Raw genomic sequence first — 20,261 nt, forward strand, 5'->3', positions numbered from 1 at the left:
TAAAGAGAACATTTGTATGTTTCTATCACTCTTTGCTACGTTATTGTATATAATATAGGTTTTCCACCAGATAAATAATATATATATATATATATATGGTGTGACTGAATTATTGAAGTAGCATAAATCAAAGTTTTTCTATGTAGTGAGCACTGAAGTTTACTCTGTACTGGTCGAATTGAATCTTTTAAAGGCTCAAACATTCTCAAAGTTCATTATGTTAGGCTAATATATGATGTTTCAACTCCGGGACTATTTTTGCAATGAGAAAGTAGTTCTATGCGTAAACTAATGTCACTTCTGATACTAATGAGCCTTTTTGTTGATTAGAAAATAAGATCTATTGAAGGTAAAGGTTGTTATAACCTTGGACTAGCTAATGAAATTTCTGTTGGGAAGAAACCGAACAACCGAAACAAAGCGAAAGCACAACCGATGTTCTTTCTCTCCTTATAACTCCTGTAAAAATTATGGCAAGCACAATAGCACAAGATATGTTCTCTAGCAACCTTAATCAACCACAAATCAACTAATGCAACCACAACAAAAATAAATAGAGACACCGATATTTTTACGTGGAAAACCCCTTTAAATCAAGGGTAAAAAACCACGGGACTTTAGAGTCCGATAAAGAGCTCTACTATCATCAAATGTTCGACTACAAGATCACAATATCAAGCCTACAACAAGCATTCAACTCCGACAAGGCTAACAATATGTAATCTTTAGCAAAAGAGAGAAAAATGAGAGAACATCACCAAAAACGTAGCTGCTGAAAAATGGGTATTTCCGACGCTACAAGACTCGGATGAAAAATCCGACCGTACAAAGTCAAGAACAACTTATCACCTAGCTGCTGTCCAAAAATCAGCTCAATCGAACCACGGATGGACCTTCGATCGAAGAGTTGATCACTGCTGCACCAAGCTTGAAAAACTGAAGTTTTCTTCTCTCTTTCTCTCTGTTTTAATTTGAGATATTTTTTTTTTTGCTCTCCTGCTAAAATTTTTGCCCAACAACCGTTAAAAAACCCCCAAAGTGGCTTTTTGACAAAACCAAAGAAGGGACAAAACATTATAGCATAAAATATGGGTTTCCCACATAGTGGGACCCATACCCAACAAATCTCCCCTCCAACTATGTGGGGAATGCCTCCATACCGGAGGTCAAACAACATGCTTCAAACTTTCCTCTTGGTAAGGCCTTCGTCAACATATCAGCACCATTATCATTAGTGTGTATCTTCTCAAGCTCTAACAGCTTAGCTTCAAGAACATCTCGTATCCAATGGTACCTCACATCAATATGCTTAGATCTAGCATGAAAAGTTGAGTTCTTACCAAGATGAATAGCACTCTGGCTATCACAGTACAGGACATACTTCTCCTGAGTAAAACCAAGCTCATGCACAAACTTCTTCATCCAAAGCATCTCCTTACACGCTTCGGTTGCTGCAATGAACTCTGATTCGGTGGTGGACAATGCAACACACTTTTGCAGTCTCGATTGCCATGCCACAGCTCCCCCTGCATAAGTGATTAAGTAACCTGAAGTAGATCTCCTCGAGTCAATGTCTCCGGCCATGTCTGAATCTGTATACCCAACAAGAACAGGTTTCTCATTGCCGAAACAAAGTTTCATGTTGGAAGTGCCACGAAGATATCTCATAATCCACTTCACTGCATTCCAATGCTCTCTGCCTGGATTAGAAAGAAACCGACTAACTGTACCAACGACATAAGCCAAGTCTGGTCTCGTGCAAACCATTGCGTACATCAAACTACCCACGGCTGAAGAGTAAGGAATTTTCTGCATCTCTTCCTTCTCCTTTTCTGTGGAAGGACTATGCTTAACACTCAATCTAAAGTGCATAGCAAAGGGAGTATTCACCGCTTTAGCTTTGTCCATACTAAACCTTTGAAGTACTTTCTCAATGTACCTCTCTTGTGATAACCATAATTTCTTGGCCTTTCTATCACGTGTCAGTCTTATGCCAAGAATTTGCTTTGCTGGCCCCAAATCCTTCATTGCAAAGGATTTACTCAACTCTTGTTTCAACTTCTCAATTCTAGAAGCATTCTGACCAACAATAAGCATATCATCAACATAGAGCAAAAGAATAATAAAATCATCACCAGAGAATCTCTTAACAAACACACAATGATCAGAAGTAGTCTTCTTGTAGCCTTGCTCCCCCATAACAGACTCAAACTTCTTGTACCATTGCCTTGGAGCTTGCTTCAAACCATACAAGCTCTTCTTCAATCTGCACACATAGTCCTCTTTCCCTTGTGCAACAAAACCCTCTGGCTGCTCCATGTAAAGCTCTTCTTCCAAGTCACCATGAAGAAAAGCAGTTTTCACATCCATTTGTTCAACCTCTAGGTCATAACAAGCTGCCAAACTCAGTATAGTTCTGATAGAGGACATTTTCACAACCGGAGAAAATATTTCTTCAAAATCAACCCCCTTTTTCTGAGTATAACCCTTGACGACCAATCTAGCTTTGTATCGTGGAGATGAAGACTTCTCTTCTTGCTTCAACCTGTAAACCCACCGATTCTTCAAAGCTCTTTTGCCCTTAGGCAGTTTCACCAATTCAAAAGTATGGTTCTCATGCAAGGATTGAAGTTCGTCTTTCATCGCTTCAACCCACTGATCTTTGCATTCACTCTCCATAGCCTCTTCATAACATTCAGGTTCTCCCCCGTCAGTCAAAAGAACATATTCATCAGGAGAATACCTGACAGAAGATCGTCGATCTCTGGAAGACCTTCGAAGTGGAACTGCTGGTGGAGCTATAGGTGCTTGTTGTTGATCATTCACAACATCATCCATGGGAGTATCAAAGTCACCTATAGTCTGATGGTCACCACTAACATCACCATGCACATCATCCTGGATAGGATCTGGTGAAGAGTCTAGGGGAACCGGATTCACATCGATCAAGTCACCACTACCTTGTGAATCCACTTTCTCCGTCTTATCAATGTCATCAATGGTCTGATCCTCAATGAAGACAACATCTCTGCTTCTCACGAGTTTCTTCTGAACTGGATCATAGAGTCTATAACCAAACTCACCATCTAGACCATAACCAATAAAAATGCATTGTCGAGCCTTGGCATCCAACTTGGATCTTTCATCCTTTGGAACATGAACAAATGCTTTACAACCGAACACACGTAGGTGATCATATGACACGTCTTTACCAAACCAAACTCTATCTGGCACATCACCTTTCAAAGGAACACTAGGAGACAGATTTATCACATGTGTCACTGTATTCAAAGCTTCAGCCCAAAACGATCTTGGTAACTTTGCATCTGACAACAAACATCTGACTCTCTCAATCAATGTTCGGTTCATTCTTTCAGCTAACCCATTTAACTGTGGAGTCTTTGGTGGTGTTCTCTGATGTCTGATTCCCTGTCGCAGACAATACTCATGAAACGACCCTGTGTACTCGCCACCATTATCAGTACGAATGCACTTCAACTTCTTCCCAGTTTCCCTTTCAACTGATGCTTGAAACTGTTTAAACACCTCAAAGACTTGATTTTTAGACTTCAAAGTGTAAACCCATAGCTTTCTTGAACAATCATCAATGAAAGTCACAAAGTAAAGTGCACCACCATGTGATCTTACTTTTATCGGACCACAAACATCTGAATGGACCAACTCTAGCAACTCTAATTTCCTATGAGGAGGATGGCTTCTAAATGAAACTCTTTTCTGCTTTCCTGCTAGACAATGAGTACAATTCTTCAGTGTAGCATTCTTTAAACCTGAAAGTTGATTCTTCTTCGCTAAACAGTTAAGCCCCTTCTCACTCATGTGACTGAGTCGTTTATGCCACAACTCAGTTGAGTTGTCATTCAGTGTCACATTCACCGTCTCTCGAGAAGTCAAAGCTTGCATCAAGTACAAATTTGAGCTCTTCTTTCCTCGAGCCACAACCAAGGAGCCTTTAGTCAGCTTCCACTGCCCTTCACTGAAAGTGTTACAGAATCCCTCATCATCAAGTTTTCCTGCAGAAATCAAATTCAAACGGACATCCGGTGCATGTCTGACATCCTTGAGAGTTAACTTTGTTCCATTGTTACTTACCAAGCTAACATCTCCCATACCAATAACCGAAACCAAACCATCATTACCCATCTTCAATACCCCAAAATCACCAGGAGTATAAGATGTGAAGAATTCCTTCCTCGACGTGACATGAAGTGATGCACCAGTATCAATCACCCAACTAGTCTCGTCGCATGCTAGGTTGACCAAATTCTGATCACAAATAACTAACAAATCTTCACGAGTAACAGTAGCAACACGCTCGGATTTTTCATCGTCATTCCGGTCGTGTTTATCACCACCACCTTTGTTTTCTTTCTTCCACTTGAAGCAATATTTCTTGATATGACCTTTCTTACCACAATGATGACACTCAAGATTCTTGTATCTCGATCTTGACTTGCTTCGGCTTTTATCTCTACCCTTTCCATCTTTGTCTCTGTTTCTCCCCCTGTTCTCGATAACCAACACCTCGGACTGTGATGTAGAACCCTGAGATCTTCTTCTAACCTCTTCATTCAACACACCACTCTTAGCCAAATCCAAAGTAATAATACCCTGTGGGGCAGAATTAATGAGTGAGACTCGAAAGGTCTCCCAAGAGTCTGGTAGAGTAGCAAGCAACCAAAGTCCTAAAATCTCGTCATCAAATTTGACACCCATACCAAGCAACTGATTCATCATACTCTGAAATTCACTAACATGGTCAGCTATAGACATTCCTTCTTTATATTTCAGCGCCATCATTTTCTTCAGCAAAAATAACTTGTTATTGCCCGACCTCGAAGCATACAAGCTTTCAAGCTTCTCCCACAATGTTCGAGCATGTGTCTCCTGATCAATGTGATTGTAAACATTTTCTTCAACAAATTGCCGAATAAAGCCACACACTTGTTGATGCTCAAATTCCCATTCTTCATCACTTTTCGAATCGGGTTTTTGAGTAGTAAAGACCGGAAGATGCAAAGCCTTCACAAACAACAAGTCCTTCATTTTATTCCGCCAAAGTTGATAATTTGTGCCATTCAACATAATCATCTTGCTCGTATTAATTTCCATAATTATCTGACACAATAACCAAGCTCTGATACCAGTTTGTTGGGAAGAAACCGAACAACCGAAACAAAGCGAAAGCACAACCGGTGTTCTTTCTCTCCTTATAACTCCTGTAAAAATTATGGCAAGCACAATAGCACAAGATATGTTCTCTAGCAACCTTAATCAACCACAAATCAACTAATGCAACCACAACAAAAATAAATAGAGACACCGATATTTTTACGTGGAAAACCCCTTTAAATCAAGGGTAAAAAACCACGGGACTTTAGAGTCCGATAAAGAGCTCTACTATCATCAAATGTTCGACTACAAGATCACAATATCAAGCCTACAACAAGCATTCAACTCCGACAAGGCTAACAATATGTAATCTTTAGCAAAAGAGAGAAAAATGAGAGAACATCACCAAAAACGTAGCTGCTGAAAAATGGGTATTTCTGACGCTACAAGACTCGGATGAAAAATCCGACCGTACAAAGTCAAGAACACCTTATCACCTAGCTGTTGTCCAAAAATCAGCTCAATCGAACCACGGATGGACCTTCGATCGAAGAGTTGATCACTGCTGCACCAAGCTTGAAAAACTGAAATTTTCTTCTCTCTTTCTCTCTGTTTTAATTTGAGATATATTTTTTTTTTGCTCTCCTGCTAAAATTTTTGCCCAACAACCGTTAAAAAAACCCCCAAAGTGGCTTTTTGACAAAACCAAAGAAGGGACAAAACATTATAGCATAAAATATGGGTTTCCCACATAGTGGGACCCATACCCAACAATTTCTAGTTGTAGTGTGAGTGCTACTATGGCTAAGTAAGTGATGGATTGTTAATTTCTGCAAGTTACCGATAGAGTTGGTACTAGGTAAAAACATGGAAATGGCTATATGAAAGTTAATGAACAAATAGTCATGACTGACCACCATTGTGAAATAGAAAGTAATATATGACTGACTAAATGGAAATGGAAATGTAATGTATGTATGTTCACATATATGTATGAAAATGTTAGGAAGTTATCGTGTAAAAGAATGTGTTAGATTAAACACTATATGAACCCTTCATAAGAGTCTTAATCATGAATTTCATAATGTGATGGGTTAACAAATCATGAAAATGTAAGTTGAGCCTTATAAGTTGATTAACTTAAATAAATTTGTTAGCTGGCACTAAAATGTGCTTTGAATGAATTGGTATGTCATGTTTAAGAAGGGCTCAACATTAACAAAGGAAGGAGTAAGTAGGTTTATCATTGGTTACTTACTAAGCTCATCAAGCTAACGTGTTAGTGGTTTAGAACGTATAGGTTTTGGATTCAACGAGAGTATAAGTCTAGGCCTGAAAGCTTCGATCACTAATCATCTTGAGGTTGTCCATCATTTTTTTTTGGATGCCTTTGATATTAGAAATTGACATGTACACAAAGACTTAATTTGAATATTATAATTGTAGAATTTGAGTTATAATTCAAGTCTTTTTGATGTTTATACTCGAGCTCTATTTCATGGTTCATTTTAAATGTGTATATGGCCTATACCATGAGTTTAAATGAGATTTGAAATTGGTTTATAATGCTTTGGAACATATGAAAATAATATCGACATGTTTAGACTTAATTTTTAAGTGTTTTTGGACTATTTTTCAGTTTTATGGGCCTAAGGTTCGGTATCCTTACTATAGGTATCGAATCAAAATAAGTCAATAGTTAAAATGCTACAAGTTTAGGCTTAAGTACAAGTACCTAACCTTGTGGATAGAGCCTTTACAGTGTTTTGGTCGCTTTAATGTTCGAGGCTCGTCCCTGACCCTAAACACCTCCGATCACCCGAAAAATGTTTTTAAATGGTTTTAAGATGATTTATAATCATTTATGTTTCTAAATGTTTTATGATTTGAATATGTCCTCATAAGTATTCAGTGACTCGAAATAATTTATAATCAATTTGAATTCTTCTAAACTTGATTAACTTGGTTAAACTGATTAAAAGAACATTAACATGTTGTGGCATAGACTTTTTTATACAAGAAAATTTTTGGTCCAAGTCTTAACGTGCTCCAATAGTACCTCCAACTCATTATGTACATCAGGATGGTGAGGAGTGTTACCCAGTTCAACTATAAGAAAGTTTTTCTTTATCACCTCTTTGGTGGATTGTAAAGAATATTCACAACAAGCTGAATATTCATCTTGATGGGATTGATTTGAGTGCATTGTATGTACCATTTGTTGGAGAATTTGTAAACAAAGTAATTATTTGTTTCAAAATGGCAATTATGATGTGTCACTGCTCAAAGTTGTAGCTGGGCAAAGAACGTAGGCCAGAATGTTCTTTCATATAGTAAGAAAACCCAAAGAATTACGAACTGTGTTAGTTGGGTTGAACCTAATCTTAATTGCGCTAGAAGTAAATACTAATGGAGCAAGAAAAGCAATACCTGAAAGAGGGTTTTATTAAAATAATATAAAAAATTTAATCACGAAAATAATGTTATTGTAAATTATTTATGAAAAATATGATGTTTTTTTTACAGTGTTTTTGGGTGTCAAGCGGTATCACCCTAAATTCTACAATCATTTGTCAATAATTAGGGAATATTTTTTCAAAATGGTGTCGCCAATGTGTCGGGAAACACCTTCACACATTGGTGAAGGGTGAGTGTGGGAAGTTTAATAGTGGGGCTTGACAAGTTTACAGCACCAAACAACACTGGGAAATGTGATATGACTAGAAATTCGGATGGTAGATTTTAAGAATTACAGCTTTCATTGTTTGCACACAATATCGGCATAATTACAGCTGGGTTCCCTAGAGATTATGGAGCCTTGTCATGTTATAGGAACTATGGATTTAATACTTTACGTAACAAAACCAGCAAATCGTACGGCTGTGGGCTTCTGATTAAGATAGAAATAATGTCCCAAGCTTCTTAAATTGTCAAAACTATGGAATCTTGATCAATGCAGTTATTTGCCATTTTATTACCCAAAACAGAGGAAAAAGAAAGCACAGATAATAAGACACCAAAATTATGAAGACTGGAAGGAAGAAGAAAGAAAACAAGTTAAGGGGCTTAATATATGCTAATAAACACTTCACACCATATCATATATCAGACCAGAAAAATACAATTTCCAAAAAAAGAGAATTTTATCTTTAGCAAGCAGTTCATACTTTCTAGTTCCAAATTCCATCGATTTTGACTCTTTTTGGTTTCAGCCCTTCAGTAATGGGTGGATCAGTACTGAAAGATATCTGCAGAGGCCACAATTGGTTGGTTAAGAGTAAAATTGGTGAAACTATCAGCACTTGTTTCAAAGGGTTCAGTTTCATAAACCCAAATCCCATTGTTTAGTGTGGGATCAGTAAGATAATTGAGGATATGATTTAGAGAATCCAATCTTTGGCTTAGTTCCATTAACTGGGCCCTCAAAACAGAGTTCTCAGCTTCAATGTTGAAGTAATGATGGGTGATGAAATTGATGCTTGTTAAGATTTGATTATTATCTTTCCTTAGGAGTGTGAGTTGAGCCATTAAATCATCCAGATACTTCTGTTTTCTCATCCTGGATCTTCTTGCTGATTCCCTGTTTGATTCCATCCTCTTTCTTTTCCTTTCATTCATCAACTGATGCAGATCCTCTTCGGAGCCTGAAATCTGAAGCAGAGTCGAACCTGAAGAATTGGAATTCCCACTGGACGATGCCATGTTTATATATGTACACTAAAATCACTGCTAGAAAGACGACGACAGGACCCAGATACTAACTACGTGCAGCTAATGCAGAGTTTTCTTATATATTGGGTTTATTATGTAAAGGAAATGAAAGTCAAGCAATTACGGAGAATTTATTTATGAAAAACATAGAACCAGTGGAGGAAGACAACTGAGAAAGATTGAACAAGATGGGTCCTGCGTCTGAGTGAGGAATTTATCATAAACCCCGATCGGAGGATTTCACTCACAACTGGAGACATGAATCTCAAAACGATTTGAAAAACATATCAAAACGATTTGAAAGAAACACAGCTGAAAAAATTAGTGAACCGAAACCAGCAGAACGTTAGCTCTACTAGGGAAAATGAAAAACAGGAAGAGAGCAGAAATTGACTAAACCCTATAAGGGGGGAAGAGAGTAAAACTGGAAGAGGTTTTTGAGAGATTTGGCAAGGCAATTTATAGACCAAAAAGCATGCCAATCTATTGTAGCAACCAAGTCTAATATTACACGTTCTAGTAATTTAAACTCATAATTGCTATAAAAAAAACACATAATTCAACCAGATTAAAAAAAATGACGAAGATAATTTTTTTTAATAATCTCATTATAGATTTCGATTATATATGCTCTTTTTAAGACAATGCCTAAAATTTCTCTTTCTCTCCAACTCAAAAATAGAAGGATAATGTGTTTCAGTGCACTCAACCCATGTCTTACTGTATTAACAATAATATACATGTCAATCGAGACAAAGCTCAATCAACTTTTTTTTAATAATTTTTATATTAGCTAAATAGAGTTTTTGTTGAATCTATGGAGCCATGATTAAATTTTTTGTGAGACAACTTCAAATCTTGTAACTTCCCAATTTTTAATATTATATAAAAATGTCATTCTATTTTTATTTAATTTATAGATAATTTTAATTTTTTATGCTGTGAAAATAAATATTTTATATTAAAAATAGAGAAAATAAATTAAAATTACTCTATAATTAATTATTTTTAAAAAAATTATATAAAAATTATAGATTATTTTTATTTATTTAAAAAATTAGTTATGAAAAATATTATGAAAATTTTCATAAAAATATTGGAAAAATATAATTTTATCAAAATAAAATTTAAAACTTCATAACCCAAAATTCATATGCAAAACCAAAAATTGCACTGAATTATGACCGACGATTTAAAAAATTCAAAAAATGTAACCGGATCTTCGGCCCTAAAACATATAACTATTGTTATGAGAAGAGAGTAAAAACAACTCAATTTGGTCCCCCCTAATCTTTGCTTTAGTATATGAATTGATAAAAACATAAATTTTTCCATGTAAATGATATCATATATAGTTAAAATATTTTAATTCATGTTGTTTAGATATATAGCTCAAAAATATAAATTTTGTTTAATTATTTTCTCTTTAATAAGAACGAAAAGTGCGTCATAAAAATATAAAATTTTATACTGAATCTTAGCTGTGCAACTTATTATACCCCTAACTCGATTTAAATACATGGCAACATGAAAAACGATCAGAAAAGCACATACGGATGCCCCTCATCTTATATCATCCGGATGATTACTTAGTGATCAACCACTCACATGCTTCGTACCACTTACGGAAAGGATCATGCATCCTTAATTTTATGGTTGGACCCTTCATTGTGTCTTCCACTATTAGCGAGTGTGTTCTCCTCAAAAGGGAACCATTAAATAACGTAATTGAATAGGAGTCCCTTTATAAATGCCTCAAAGCACAACATAGAAAAGGATCTCTTTTTTCTTCTTAACAAACCCTAAGAGGCCAAGCTCTCATCCCCTTCCTCTTTAGTCTCCTATTTTTTTTTATTTTTTTTTACTCTCAATCTAACGAGAGTGAATGGACTTTTCTTGTGCCACCTCCTTCTCTTTCCTTGTTGATTTTTGTATCAGCACAACTATTTTTTTTCTTATCTTAAATTATGTGATAGCAAAAGAAATCAATATGATGGTTAAACAAGAATAGGTTAGGAATATTCCATCTCATAAATAAAACTACTTTGGGGTCTAATTGATCAACCATGTTTTCCCTTTGTGCTAGTAAAGTTGAGGGAGGCTATGTCATTGAAAATGACACCAACCAGTCACATATGCTTTGCTTTATAGCTCCATAAAAGAATTCAACAAACCAAAGTTAATTTATCTGTTCCAAATGTTTACCCTAATAAAGTCATGAAATGGGAAGGGAGCATGAAAGTTGTCCATATGCTTACCTTGTTTTCAACCCATGATAATGCCAACCCCACTAACCCAACCCAAATCCACACAATCTCCCTCCTCTCCTCTCTCTCTGTAAAACTTGGGTGAATTTAGATTTTATTTTTATAAAAATTTATGTTGATTTTATTTTTCATGTTCAAGATTTTTATCTGACTTTCTCAATAATATCATTTCCAAAATTTGAATTTATATATTTTTTGGAGTGTAATGTATCTTACCACTGAACTCAACATTTATATTAGAACGTTGAAATAAAAGTAAAAATTCTAATTAAAACATACATGCATTACAACTTTAATAAAATTATAGTTTTTTTTGAAAAGATTAAAAGAGTAATTTAACCATTAGAACTAAAAAGATAAAATCCTTACAAATTATAATTAGAAATCACAAATATCATTATATATGACTACATATTTGTATATTAGATAAAAAATTATTATAAAAACTAATTATGAAAAACGTCCGAAACTAATTTATAAATCATGATTATTTCCAAAGAGATTTTGGATATAAAGATATGTTTTTTTATTGTTAGTTAAAAGTAACGATAATAAAGAAGCAAAAATGATGAAGCTTTGTGTGATAGAGTGAAAGGTTTTGTGGAGTTTTGTCTGACCTAATACCTTGTTTGGAGGAGGATGAGTGAGATATGGCCTTTTCATGCTACCATTCATTTACCGACAACTCTCTGAATTTTGACGAAACGTGTTCTTCTACACCCTATTTGCCGATCAACTATTGTTTGTTATACAAGTTGTGAACGTCATATCATTTTAAAATTATAATATTTATTTTCACTTTATTTTATTTAAAAGAAATTTTGTAGAGTAACTGGTGTTTTTATTTTAATCTCACAATTATTTAATAATTGTTATAAAATAAAGAGCGATGAAGATAATAAAGTACAAAGAAAATATGAAAGTAATAGTGAATGTACTTTATTGATCAAAAGGATAATTACAATACTTCATTAGAGTCTCTATTTTTAGGCATAAGAAGTATAAAAGAAATAAAGATCTAATTCTAATAACTATTAGAATTTAAAGTAGATCAAAACTTTATCTGGATCATGATGGACATCCACTTAATAAGACATTCGTAACACTCCCCATTGGATGTCCATTAGTAGATAATGTGTCTCGTTAAAACCTTAATAAGAAAAATTTTGTGGGATAAAAACCTAATGAAGGAAAAAGACTACACAATTTTCTATTACAAGCTGCCTTGTTAAAAATCTTTATCAGGAAAACCCAATGGGACAAAATATTGGTTAAAGGAAAAGAGTACAACTTGCTTTTAGACTCCCCCTGATGGCAACATTACATTACATCTTTGAGTCAACACATTCGAATCTTGTGTAGTAGTCTTTCAAATGTTGAAGTTGGCAATGCCTTAGTAAAAAGATCTGCTAAATTCTCACTAGAACGAATTTGTTGAATATTTATTTCACCTCTTTTCTCAAGATCATAGGTAAAGAATAATTTTGGTGAAATATGTTTTGTTTTGTCACCTTTGATATAACCAACCCTTCAATTGAGCTATACATGCTGCATTATCTTCGTATAAGATAGTTGGCATATTTTCCTATAAAGGCAAATTACATATCTTATGTTGGGTCAATAACCTTAGCCAAACACCCTCTCGACTTGCCTCATGCATTGCAATTATTTCTACATGATTTGAAGAAGCAGCAGCTAATGTTTTCTTTGTTGAACGTTATGATATGGTAGTACCCAAACATGTAAATAAATATCATGTTTGAGATCAATCTTTATGTGGATCCGATAAATATCCAGCACCAGTATAGCCGACTAATAAGGATTCTGAATCATTTGAATAAAATAACCCCATATCAATAGTCCTTCTGAAATATCTAGTTACATGTTTAATTCCATTTCAATGTCTATGTGTTAGAGAAGAATTAAATCTTGCTAACAAGTTTATAGCGAAAGCTATATCATGTCTTGTGTTGTTTACAAGATACATCAATACCCCTATGATACTTAAATATAGTACTTCAAGACCAAGAAACTCTTCACCATCCTAGTAAGGACGAAATTGACCTTTATTCACATATAATAATCGTACAACTATTGGAGTGCTTAATGGGTATGTTTTATCAATGTAAAATTTCTTTAATATCTTTTCCGTACAAGTTGATTAATGAACATTAATTTCATCTTTTAAATGCTCGATTTGTAAGTCAAGTAAAGCTTTATTTTTCCAAATGTTTCTTTAAACAATTTATTATATTTTGAAACACTTTAGGAGTTCTAATAATATTTAGATAATCAACATAAACAATAATTATCACAAAATCTAATCCAAACCTTTTATAAAGACACATGGACAAATTGGATAATTTTTGTAACCTTCTTTTAACAATTATTCACTAAGACGGTTGTACCAAATACGTCCAGATTGTTTTAATCCATATAAACTTTACCTTAATTTGATTAAGAAAATTTCCTAAGAAACTTTATATCCTTTTGGGATTTTAAATCCTTTAGGGATTTTCATATAAATTTCACTATCAAGTGTACTATATAAATAGGATGTAACAATATCCATTAGATGCATGTCAAGTTTTTCATGTACTGCCAGACTAATAGGATATCTAAACATGATTGCATCCACCATAGGAGAATATGTCTCTTCATAATCAATACCAGGCCTTTGCAAAAATTCTTGTCTACAAGGCGAGCTTTATATCTTACGACTTCATCAATTTCATTTCGTTTTCGCACAAATACCCATTTATATCCTGCCGGCTTTACACCTTTATGTGTTTGGACTACAAGTCCAAAAACTTTACGTTTAGAAAGTAAATTCAATTATGCTTCAATTGCATCTATTTATTTTTGTCAATCTTTTCTATTTTTACATTCCTTAGTAGATTTAGGCTCAAGATCTTCATTTTCTTTTGTTATTTCAATAACAACATTATAAGCAAAATTGTTGTCGACAATTACATTTTTTTTGGTTTCATCTTTTTCTCGTATTGATATAACTTATCGAGATCTCTTTATTTTCATCATTTTCTTTTTCATTTTTAGGTATCCTAAATCTCTTCTTGAGTTTTATAATTAGTTATGTCATGGGTCTCTTCAGGAACCCCTGCCTCTACTATATGATCATCTTCAATGTTTGCTCCTTTTCTTTTACAAGGATTTTTATCTTTGGAACCGACCAGTCTTCCATGCTTTAGGTATGAATTATTTTCTTTTGCACTAACAATTTTCTCTATTAGGACATCAATTCGTATTGGAGCATTTCCAATTGGTATGTGAGATTTAATGAATCGATTTGTAAAATGAATTATCGATTGAACTTCTGGTTCATATTACTTTATATGAGAATCTTAGACATTGATAATTCATTTCAAGTACTTTATTAATCCAACTTTTTATCCTCTCCCCTAATGTTAGGAAAACTGACAAGTCATGTCATAATTAAATCTTGAATTAATAGCTCAAAAATATTATAAGAAGACTCATATAAATATACATTCCCAATTTCTTATTACGACCCATCTTTGTGTGTTGTGGTGGAGCAGTTGGAACATATACCACACATCCAAAAATTGTAAGATGGGAAATATTTGGTTCTTGACCAAAAATCAATTGTAATTTGGAGTATTTATAATTTATTTGCTTGATGCATACAACATGTAAATCAATACAATCTCATGCTGAAATAGGAAGTTTTGTTCTCATAAGTAATGGTTTCACTACAGCAAAATAGGTTTTTAGCGGTATTTTTTTGGGCCTATAGCGGCTCTTATAAGCGCCTCTAAAACTATTTACGACGTTTTTACAAGCGTCGCAAAAAATGCCGCTATAGAACATGATCTTTAGCGGCGCTTTTCCCATAAACGCCGCTAAAGAACGTGACCTTTAGCAGCGCTTTTCCACAAAAGCCGCTAAAGAATATGACCTTTAGCGGCGCTTTTTCCACAAACGCCGCTAAAGAACATGACCTTTAGCGGCGCTTTTCCCACAAATGCTGCTAAAGAACATGACATTTAGCGGCACTTTTTCTACAAACGCCGCTAAAGAATCTGACCTTTAGCAACACTTTTCCCACGAATGCCACTATAAAATAGACCTTTAGCGGCGCTTTTCTCACAAGCGCCGCTAAAGAACATGACCTTTAAAAATATATATTTTAATTAAATAATATTTATTTCTATGATAAATATTATAATATGTTTTTTTTTGAAATTTGAACTTTAAACTATATACTTTTAAGGATAAAACTATATAATTTTAAGGATAAATAAAAAATATTAATTAAATCAAATTTTCTATAAAAAATTTAACTTTAAAACTAAATATATAAATTAATGAATTTAAATTCAATACATAAACATTGATTCAATATGTAATTTAATACATAAAAAAAACACAAACACATTCACAAAGTATTATTATTTCTAAAACAAAATTCATACTGGTGAGAAAAGAAAGCCAAATCATCATCACCTCTCATTAATCGAAGGAAAAAGATTAGAAAAGAAGAAGAAACAATATACAACAGAGGGCTGGTTCAAGCTTAGGTGAAGCCAAAGTATTGCAATGCCTGGATATAACTTAGAGAAGTCCTCCGCAGTGTGAGCTATCTAGAGACTGTCCTTAATCTCCACTGCCATTTATAACGTCGTTTGAATTGCTGCTCAAGGAACACACAAGCAAAAAATTAAAAGAAATTGACAATTCTTTCAACGTTTATATTCATTTTACAAGAGAACCAAACAGAAAACCAAACAGAGAATAAAAATGTTTATATATTTGGCTTCATGAGCTGAAATCACAGACAAGTTACATCAACAAAGAAGTAAAAAAAATGTCTGACCAGAGAATGGATGAAAACCTATTTTCCATAAGCAATTTGTAATTATTGCAGTGCACAAAATAACAATTATTGCAGTGCATTTCTTCTCTACTTTAACCATCCTTTCCACCCCATCAAACCTAAACATTTCCCCCATTTCCCAGGAATATATAGAACTATAAGATTCCACATAAGATAAGTTTAAATGCTATTTTACATGTCAAAACAGCTGTTTTCAACATTTTCACAACAAAAACCTACACTTCGTGAGACTTCAAAAATGAACAAGAACAAGTTCCAACAGAGTTGCATATTTGAAGGATCAGACATGAAAAACAGAAGACTCACTAAAGATATTATATACTTTTAGTCAACTATTCACTCAAGTTCATTCAAACCTATATTATATTTCTGTCTCGAATGTCATTAACACAAATGAAGGGCTGTGTTAAAGGCTGTCACTATATTGTAAAGCATTATCACTGCATTATGTATAGTAGAAGAAAAGTTTCATAGATATTAGTTCATTTTTCCTACTGTGCTGTTAACCCCAACATAACCACTCAGTTCGAAACAAAATTTGCTATTAAGATCAAAAGTACACTTGAAACAACCAACTTTCTATTATTTCCCCAGACACAATTGTTATGATCTTCTTATTCAGCTTAGAATAAAATTTCAGAAGAATAGGTAGGCTAAACATTCATGCAAGCAAACTGTAAAATTAAAGGTAGCAAATTCTCATTTTCATCTCTATTTTTAACAAAAACACAAAATTGGAATTTGGAATGATACCCTTCAAGGTCAATACTAAAAGCTTCTCAACTGACATAAGAAACATAAAGCATAAATACTAGGGTCCAAAATTGATCTAAGCTTAAAAATGAACATACCCAAATTTCAAATCTAGAAACTAATCAACATCCAATAAATTGAAACCAAAACACCCAGAGTAGCAAAAACAGCTGTAGGATTCTTTTAAATATTAGCACTAGAAACAAATTTGCACCAACATTCAAAGAGGTAATAAACCACAAGTCTACAAATCAGCTAAGGTAATTATCTTTCACCCATAGTTTTTGCCTAATAAAATTATGCTCCCAAGCTGATAAGTAATTCGATTCAAACACATAATTTCACTTAAAATTATGTTGATCATCAAACCTCGGAATACTAATATAATGGAAAAAAATAAAAAGAAGATTAAATTTTCCACATAAATTGAAACGAGGAAAAACAAAAGGAAAAAAGCACTGTTGAATCTAAAAACGTAAAATTTGAGAGCAGAATCCAAAGTAAGAAAAAGGTAAAAATAGAAAGTACCAGAAAGCAGTGTAGGAAGAGAAATCAGAGGCAGAGAATATGACTGCAATGGAAGCAGTAGCAAATGCACTTTGATATATCCTTAGCATTAACCCACTCACCGTTCTTGGACTTCCTATAAACACCTTTATCTTGTTCCTTCAAGCTAAGGGCTGATATATTAGTCTGAGCACAAATACATTAAAATACTTACATCAGCATATAGTGAAAAAGCTTTCTCATATTGCCCATTAATAAAATAATAAGTTGAGAAAATGTATACGATATTAATACCATATTTGTATAGATAAACAGAAATATAATCACCTCGTGTCATAGGCAAACAAAAATAGATCAGTGTTGGTAAAGAAGGCTATTCTTTTTTGTAAATTCCCTGTATCAAACTCCACTATACCATAGGTATATTGAGGGGGAACAGCTGAAAAGAATGTGATGTGAAGGGGCAAACGTAATGCCTCTATACACAACAAAAAAAAATAAAATAAAGAAAACTTTATTAAACTGAGTATGTTTACAAACTTTAAACCAATAGCTAATACATATTTAAAAACCAACAGCTAAATATTTAAATACATTAAATATTTGAATTTAACAATTTTACATTTTTAATAGATTATTTGCATAAAAAGTAAACAAATTCTAAGAAAGATTTGCATCTGTTGCATACAATAACTATAATATTCAAATTAGAATATTATTATACAAATTTAGAAAAATAAGTGAGAAAAAGGATTAAAAATCTGAACTTGCATTACCTTATATCTAAAAGGAAATCATGAACCCGTTTCCGATCCATTGATTTAAGGGCATCTTAAACGAAACAAAAACATTGATCAAGTTAAAAAAAAAAGTCAATGAAGAAATTAATGGTCAAACATTAGCTCCAATAATTGTTGAAAATTTAATATAGCTACATTCAAATAGAAACTAAATAACAACTAAAGCATCCAATGGAACATAATTTCACTCTTCATCACTAAATGTTTCCTCATAAACATGGCTTCATCCAAAACAAAACCTCATACCATTACAATTTGCCTTTTAAGCAGAAGTTGCTGCAACCTTCTTCCTTGGTGCTGCTTCAGTACCTATACATCATCCGCAATAAAAAAATAAGAACATTTTGAAGGGAAAAAAAACCAAAATTTCTTACAAGAACAGAAATATACAATGGAACTAAAATTAGAAAGCAATGAGCCTAAGGACATTAGTATTTTCCTACCTTCTCTGAAACTTGTCTTGAACTTGCGAGGAACGTGGCGAAGATACCTCTATACACCGATGATGGAGATGTTAGCCTCATCTAATTGAAACCAACAACTAGAAACAAAAATAATCACACAAGTTTAAAAACCCAAAATAACTGTAAGACAATGATGCTTTGAATGTAACACCCCAAACCCGGGCTAGACGCTATGGCTGAATCTGGCGGCGCCACATGTGAGTGCTTTTTAGAAAACCTTAACAAGTCAAAAATAGTCTAATTTGTTATCTTTACTTAAGTCGTAAAATCCCTAATCCAGATATTAAGTGAAAACATTTCATTAATGCGGAAGCTAAAACATTATTAAGTCATAAATCAAATAATTTAATAGTTTTAAATTCCCAAAATAAACCCAAGAATAGTTCATGTCCAAAACCATATTAATCCCAAAACATATATTTAAATAAGGCAGACAAAATAAAATGTTACTTAAAAATTCGTAAATGTCTACCAGTGGTCACCATCGAGCCCTCCGTCACATCGATCCATCTATTGCTGAGGATTTCCTAACAACAAAATAAACAAAGGGGTGAGTTTTCGCAAACTTAGTGTGTACATCCCCACAAACCGCATGCATACAAACAGATAATAGAATACAATTAATCAACCTTAGCCATCCAGATATCACACACGCAACATATCAGATATCAGAAAACATCCTCCACCAACCCTGCACACCATCTCCATCCAACCCAGCACACCATGTGGGGATAGAATCGACCCACCCAATGCTACACACCAAGTATGGGATTTAATCAACCCATCCAGCCCTACACACCATAAGGTACCGCATCGCAACACATATTATAAGTAGGCAGCTTAGCTGTCAGATAACAGGCTAATCGCCTCTCAGACTTCCTTTTCTTCACTACAACAATCCCAACCCGATGCAATGCAGCATAAATAATATGGCATGCTCTCATGCAGACATCAAATCATGCCATCATCAAATCAGAACAGATATACCAAATCAGACGGATACACATGCTTAAATTTTACATGTTTTTGCATACAATCTAGTAATAAATCAGAGTATAGGGTTTAAGTGATGCTTACCAACCCTACAGCCAGGTCACAGTCGACTTGGGTGACCCGTGCAACCTTACAGAATATTTTAAACAAATTGGTCTAACACGCCCGTGTGCTCTGCTCGTGTGGATCACATGGCCTGGCCCAGATTTCCACACGCCCATGTGGTTCACCCGTGTGGGCCCACATGCCTGTGTAGCCCACACGGCCTATTTGTCTGAGCCCGTGCTTCACACACGACCTACAAACCATCACACGCCAGTGTTCGTCGTACCCGTGTGGCACGCGCACAGTCTGGTTCATCGAACACACGGCCGTGTATCGCCAAACGGCCTTCACACGGGTATTCCACACGCATGTGTAGCATCGACAGTTTCGATTTCGGCTTTCACTAAAACCCGTTTTTGCATAATCGGAGTACACACTTGATTCATTTTCGTTGCTAATCCAACCACGAGCACTCTGAAGCCTTCGACGAAGAGTGGTGTTTCCTCGCTACTAAGAATTCGATTACTGATCTACCAAACCTTGATTAATCCCGAATCGTTAGAACCATTAGCAAATGTCACATCTAAACGGAAGAGAAGGGGAAATCGAAGGAGAAGAAAAATAGAGAAGAAGGAAAAAAAAGAAAAGAAAAGAATTTTGGCAGCAAGGGTTTGGAAGAGGAAGAAACGGCAGAGAAACTATTTTGTCAACCAGA

General features: G+C 34.3%; 1 protein-coding gene and 1 long non-coding RNA gene across 3 annotated transcripts; both read right to left on the bottom strand.

Annotated features, from left to right (window-relative positions):
• Positions 1-8,079: 8,079 nt before the first annotated feature.
• On the bottom strand, positions 8,080-9,313 carry LOC107916966 (bZIP transcription factor 44). Its single transcript, XM_016846344.2, has one exon. The coding sequence runs from the start codon at positions 8,830-8,832 to the stop codon at positions 8,362-8,364; it is 471 nt and encodes a 156-aa protein (XP_016701833.1). The 5' UTR covers positions 8,833-9,313; the 3' UTR covers positions 8,080-8,361.
• A 6,176-nt stretch (positions 9,314-15,489) lies between these two features.
• Positions 15,490-18,605, bottom strand: LOC121219849 (uncharacterized). 2 transcript variants are annotated; one of them, XR_005916863.1, is made up of 6 exons: positions 18,488-18,605; positions 18,291-18,353; positions 18,021-18,075; positions 17,572-17,722; positions 17,266-17,430; positions 15,490-15,780 (listed from the first exon to the last, which is right to left on the bottom strand). It is a non-coding gene; the product is annotated as an uncharacterized lncRNA (long non-coding RNA). The 2 variants fall into 2 exon arrangements; XR_005916853.1 differs by lacking the exons at positions 15,490-15,780; positions 17,266-17,430; positions 17,572-17,722; positions 18,021-18,075 and having other exon boundaries at positions 18,217-18,353.
• Positions 18,606-20,261: the final 1,656 nt, after the last annotated feature.

The sequence above is a fragment of the Gossypium hirsutum genome, chromosome A01 (assembly GCF_007990345.1).
Source record: "Gossypium hirsutum isolate 1008001.06 chromosome A01, Gossypium_hirsutum_v2.1, whole genome shotgun sequence".
Classification (NCBI taxonomy): domain Eukaryota; kingdom Viridiplantae; phylum Streptophyta; class Magnoliopsida; order Malvales; family Malvaceae; genus Gossypium; species Gossypium hirsutum.